The sequence below is a fragment of the Lupinus angustifolius genome, chromosome LG15, assembly GCF_001865875.1.
Source record: "Lupinus angustifolius cultivar Tanjil chromosome LG15, LupAngTanjil_v1.0, whole genome shotgun sequence".
Lineage (NCBI taxonomy): Eukaryota > Viridiplantae > Streptophyta > Magnoliopsida > Fabales > Fabaceae > Lupinus > Lupinus angustifolius.
Window position 1 is genome coordinate 16598269 of NC_032023.1, and position 6495 is coordinate 16604763.

The following is a 6495-nucleotide window of genomic DNA, read 5'->3' on the forward strand; positions in this document are numbered from 1 at the left end:
TTGTTTTTCTATTAAATACAACACTTGTCATGTAGCTTTATAAAGTAGAATTATGAATTGTTGTGATATATTTTCCAATAACTCCCTTTTGGAGGGGAAGAGAAGGAATGAATTTGGAAAGTTTTCGCTTTGTTTGGGAGTTGGATGAAGGAGAGAGAAGGTTTTGGAGTGTCTCTCAAACCCTACAAAATTCTCAATGTGTTTATTTTTAAAGTTTACCCAATTTGAGATTTTTGGAGATAAAATGTCAAAATAGCTAAATATTTTTAGTAATATTATATAATTATACATTATTGTCTATTTATCATTGTTAATTATATTTTTAAAGGAAAAATAACAAAATATTTTTACATTATCATTAGTTTATTCTCCATCTTCTAAATTTTATACTCTCAAACAAGAGAGATTATTTTCTCTCTCACTTCTCCCTCTTCCTAACCTTTTGATCTCTCTCATTCCCTTTCCATCGTAACTCCCAAACAAGGTCTTAGGATTTGTAGAAGTTGAATTTTGGAGGGGGGAAAGGAAAGAGAAGACTTAGAAGTCATGAAATACACTTGTGAGATAACTCTCAAACATTCCATTTATCTTCTTTCCTCTCCAAAATAAACTATTAATTAGCTTATTTGCATGTTTGTACCTTTGTTCCTCACCATTTAGATAGAATAAGTCACTTAATCTTCATATTACTAGAAAGACTTTCTACATAAGCTCAATGAACATACAAAGATTTACCGTACATTAACATAGTGTATCCAAATGCTTCTTAATTGTTTCAATTATTTTTATTGTCCTCTATAGATTACAGTTTCTATCGTAATAAGGGAACTTCCTAGCAATGATAACAAACAAAACTAAGGGAAGGGAAACTATGTACGCAGAGTCTTTTGAAACCCATGCAAATATAGTCAGTATTTATTTATATTTTCATCAATTTTGTGTAGGAATATTCTTACTATATATCTCTGGGTGAGGATATTCTTTGGAATAAATGTGACGCAATATGATTGAATGCATCCGAATTCAACTCTGTGTGTGGGTAAGTAAGGATAAGAATCTGCAACACATTTTCCCTTGATTTATTTTAGGTGAATGAGGTAACTACTACATATAATATACATGTGTCACAACATGTTTTCTTTACACAAATCTTACCAAGAGAATCCATTAAAAAGTAAATTCATTATAACACAAATACAAGACATTTTGGGTCTTGTTAATAAGGATATTGTTTTTTAAAGAGAGTATTATGAGGATATTGGTTAAAGAATAAAAAAAATGAATAAACTTGTATTTAAAAATTAACCGTTGAATTAGCATTCCCCATTTCTAAACTATTAGCAATGCTTGACTAAATGGAATATGTATGTTCCATGCGTTGAATGACATTGTCTAAGACTCCAAGTAAATAACGTCGCACAAGGATTTAGAAAAACTCATTAATTATCGAAGTTGTTTCTATGACTTTTTCATGTGAATTAATATATAAATAGTGATCCATTCATTGATAGCTAATTAAACAAAATATTTGCATTTGCTACTAGATGGTAGACTTTTCTAAAAGCTAGGTCATTTTTATGATTCGTCGTCCTAATATTTTTCTTCTTCAACAAAACATGCCTTATGACTCAAATTCAATGAAAACCAATAGCGTAATAATTAAAGTAATTTAGATGCAACAATACATAGTAATGACTCAATTTACAATAAGTATAATTCTTGTGAGCAATACTTGTTGGGATGGACAACCGCATACCCCGAAAAGAATTAGCTCCTTATCCAAAAAGGTGAAAGATACCCATAATAGTACCATTTTTTTACAATAAGTACATATGCACCAAAGTTAAAGGACATATCAAAAACTAACCATTGATTGTTCATACATGCAAATCATGACATGATTAGTTTACAGCAATGGTAAGCAACATCATGTTCTTGAATTCCTGAAAATCAAGTTGACCATCCAAATTGGTATCATAGAAGCAAATCATGCTTCTACAATCTTTACCATCCCACAAACCAAGCCTCTTCAAAACACACTCCAATTCTTGGCTAGTAATAAATCCATCCCCATCCAAATCAAACACTTTGAAAGTCTCCACAAGGTCACTCTCCAACTCCTCAATAATATCAATACCATCATCATCATCATGATTATTTTCATCATCATCACTTCTAATCTTCCCATTATTCTGCTTAGATATGGAATTATAAAAGAACAAGAACTCGTTGAATTCAAGGCTCTTCTTTTCCATTAGAGATTCTAACTCATCTAAACTAAATTTGAAACCTATCTTTTGGAGCAGATAATTGAGCTCTTCAAGGCTCACAAAGCCATCACCATTTATGTCCATCTTCTCAAAAATTCTTTGCAATTCAGTGGGAGATAGGATAGACATATTGGAAAATAAGATAGAAGGGTATATCATATATGATACAATATAATATGAATATTAGTGTATCCACTTATCCTTTTGGTGCTTATTAGCATCAAAGTTTGTAATAAGTGGCATGACCTCTATATGCAAAGACATAAGGGTATATATAGCAAACATACATTTTGGTTAATGTTGCTAGTTTGGGTATTTTTGTCCTTTGTGCACACGAATAATAAACACAAGTGGATCCGGAATTTGGTTATGAAAATTGAATAAAATTAGTGAAAAATGGACAAGAATGGTCCAACAATGAGGGAAGCATTTGCAACAAGTTTGGAAGTCTTTGCCCCGGAAGCAGTCTTGTTAAAATCGTAACGATTATCAAACCGGTCAGTGTACTCGTATAGTGGTTACATTGGTTCAATCAGTGATTCAGTAATTAAACCGCATGTCGGTTAAACCGGACATACCTGCTTATATTTATATATATATAAACCTATAACAAAAAAAAATCAAATAGGGAGATACTCAAATTTATAATCCATATTCATAATCTACTTAAAATTCACATAAACAAACAACTTTTAGTCTTTAACAAATTCAAAGTCTAAATTATAAAACATATATCATTCCAAAAGTATCACTCAACAACCACAAAATATAAATAAATGACAGAAGTTCACAATTCACTCTACAAAACAAATAAATTTGGAGTTTTAATATTTAACACCAAGGAGTCAAAATTGTCTCATATCGAGATTATATTTTTGCACCACATCCTATCTTCATACAGTACTTCAAGATTACACAAATGTCAAATACCGGCCTTGAAAGCATGTGCCTTGAAGTGTTGAAGAAGACTTGGAAAGATGAGTCACCTTATAATAGGTTTTTAAGTTTTTTTTAAAAAAAAATATGTGTATAAACCGACCGGTTTAGTCAAATATCAGTCGGTTCACCAGTTTTGACCGGTTTTGATACTTGGTCGATTTAAAATCTGTACCGTATCGGTTAGGAGTCCGGTTCACCGATTTTCTGGTCGAACCGGCTAGTACGGTACGGTTTTTTCATCATTGCTTCGAAGGAACTTTTAGGCTATGTTTGGTTCAATAGAAAATGAGAGGAAAGAAAAGGAGTGGAAAGAAAATGAGTGGAAAATGTCATTTTCCATCATTTGGTTCTAACATAAAATAGGAGAGAAAGAAAAAACACACATGGGCCCACCATAAAACCTTTCTCCCCTATTTTGGAAAGAAAATGCCTAAAGGAAAGAAAACCGTAGAAAATTACAAATTTGTCCTTACACCATTAATGAAATGAAAGAACTATATTTTAAGTGAAAATAAACACACTGTAGTGAACTTGTTTATTTATTCATTTATATGAAATTAGTTTACTTAATTTTAATTTCATTACTTTTGAACTCACAAATAAATAGTAATTGTATATGCTCATTAGAAATATAGCGAAAAATCATAATTTCTTAAAATTACATATAAAATGACAAATAATAATAAAATTATAAATAAAAAAAGTAAATATGTAAAAATGAGATGATTAGAAATATAAAAGTAGTTATCAAATATGAGTTATGATTTCTTTAGATACATTAGTGATAATAAATATAAGATATTAATGATTTTTATTGACTTTTATAAAAGTGACTATATTAAACTTTATAATTTACATGTTAGTTAAAAATATTAATTAGTATTATTACAAAAAATATATTTATATAATTTGTAACAACAAAATTTAGTTTTTAAATATTAGACATACTACATAATTTTTTTATATCAAACTAATGAGGCCATTTATGTCATTTTATATCCATTACATATTTTCTTTCCTCTTATTTTTCTTTCATTTTCAATCATACCAAATAACAAAGTTTTCATCTCATTTTCCACTATTTTTCTTTCATTCTACTTTCTTTCTTTCCACTTTATTTCCTTCTACTTTCTCTCCTTAGCCAAACATAGTGTTATTGTAGCAATTGAGAGAATTTAAAAAATAGAAATATGTGTAATAACATATGATGAAAATATGACACAATCAAACTATAAAAAATGGTAAAACTATCCAATGTGAAGTGACAGCATCATATCATATCATGATAGTTGCACTCTTTGTCGAACAGGTCACGGGATCCTCTATCTGAAAAGGACCATGTCTTCATGTCTTTATCCAATGGAACAACACCAAATAATATAAAAAATAAATTTATCTTCATCCCTCTTTCTCAATCCTCTCTGGGTAAAGAAAAATGCCTATAAAAAACTGTTAAACATATTACACAATTTTTTATAAGACTCTTTTTAATAGTTTCGTGTAGATTAAAGGTAAAAACATTATTAAGTTTGACAAAATTATTATTAAATAATTTTCTCGATCAACTCGAATTATTAAGTAACAAATATGTTGGTAACAATTATTCTACATAAAAATTGAACATGTTATTATAAACAGGATAAAACAAAAACCCATGATATATCAAAATATATTCTTTCCAATCTTTGTGCTGTTCTAAGAGTTAGGATAAAACAAAAACCCATGATATATCGAAATATATTATTTCCAATCTTTGTGCTGTTCTAAGAGGTTCCTTTTAATATGATTTCATCTCATGGTATGAGTGCTGTGTATATAAATTTGGGGGAAAAGTCAAAAACTAAAAAGTGCATTCTAAAGCGTGTTCAATGAGGCCAACCCTTGAGATCATAGGACATCTTTATTAATCACTTTTTGCATCTCCTTTTATTATTTTGACATACTTCTTCAATATAAGCATCTTAAATAGACGTTTATGATTTCTTTATCCAAAAAATTGCACATTGGTCGTATGCATGTCACTCAACCCATTTAGCTCACACCCACAAAATGTATGCAAATCAAAAGTGGTTGTGTGCATGCCCATTTAATATTAGTGGAGAATTCATATATCTAGTCTATTTTAAAATAGACTAATAGGTGACCTACAACTATTGCCAGGTAGTAAAAAGGGTAAAAATATATATCATAAAGCTAAATAAAAAATAAATTAAATAAAGAAGTTGTAGTAAGAAAAAATCTTATATGCTAATCTATATGATTATATGAATCTCACATCACAAATTTTTTAAGGCATTAAATCACATTAATATTAAAAAACTTAAAACTTAAGATTTCTTTTAAAGTTAAGGGTACAGGCCGGTCGCAATGGTCATAAGTTTGGCAGACAAAGGGCCATGTAAAATAGATAAAGTAACTAAAATTATATGTGCAATCCATAATTTTAGCCCGCTACTTTGCCCGTTTTTTCATTACTCCCCCACACATGAGGAATTTGCATAAATAAATTTCAAAATACAAAGGGATCAGAATCTTTACACCTTGGATTGTACAGTAGGAATGTAAAAATAATTACCCTATTACAAAACTTATGAAGAAAACTAACACAGTCACTACTTACTGCTAATACCCCTACTCATACACCTAAAAATGGGTTAGAAAGTGCCAAAAACTCTGCAAAACTTTTAATGTCACTGCTTAGAACATCTTATTACTCAACGGGCAATCCCAAAACTAGTTTATAAAAGACACATCACAAGAGTATAAAGAATGAGAATGAAGTGGTAGAGCTAGAAATTTTTTGATCATGTTCCAAATTCAGGGCTTGAAGGAAAATGAAAAGGATTTATGTCACTGGTCACACTCTCATGTACAGTGAGTATATTGGTACAAATGAAAAGGATTTATGTCACTTCACCAAATAATTTTGTTGTTTCAATTCTTTAACTTATGTATATATAAGAAATATTCGTATTCTGCTTAGACATTTAACTATATAATGGGAATTTTTTTTAGTTTCACCTTCGGGTAGGATGAAAGAATATTCTGAAAAAACAGAGAAAAATATAATTACAATCTTAATTTCTTATTTTAAAATACAAATCAACTTTTAAAAACTCTACTTTAGTTGGGTCCACGGTGCACATCTTATGTTATAGTACGTAGTAGTTGTTTACTTTTGTTTGGCTATCTTGGATTGTAACAAAATTTAGTGGAATAGAGTGAACAAGAAATTTAGTGGAATAGAGTGAACAAGAAATTTAGTGGAATAATGGTGCACAAGAAA

At 29.6% G+C, this 6495-nt stretch overlaps 1 protein-coding gene across 2 annotated transcripts; it reads right to left on the reverse strand.

Moving 5' to 3' along the window:
- Positions 1823 to 2703, reverse strand: LOC109327854 (probable calcium-binding protein CML44). Of its 2 annotated transcripts, XM_019561029.1 has the most exons (2): positions 2081 to 2703; positions 1823 to 2047 (listed from the first exon to the last, which is right to left on the reverse strand). In XM_019561029.1, exons 1-2 carry the CDS (start codon positions 2427 to 2429, stop codon positions 1902 to 1904), a joined length of 495 nt encoding a protein of 164 aa, XP_019416574.1. In that variant the 5' UTR covers positions 2430 to 2703; the 3' UTR covers positions 1823 to 1901. The 2 variants fall into 2 exon arrangements, with proteins under 2 accessions (XP_019416574.1, XP_019416573.1); XM_019561028.1 differs by having other exon boundaries at positions 1823 to 2687.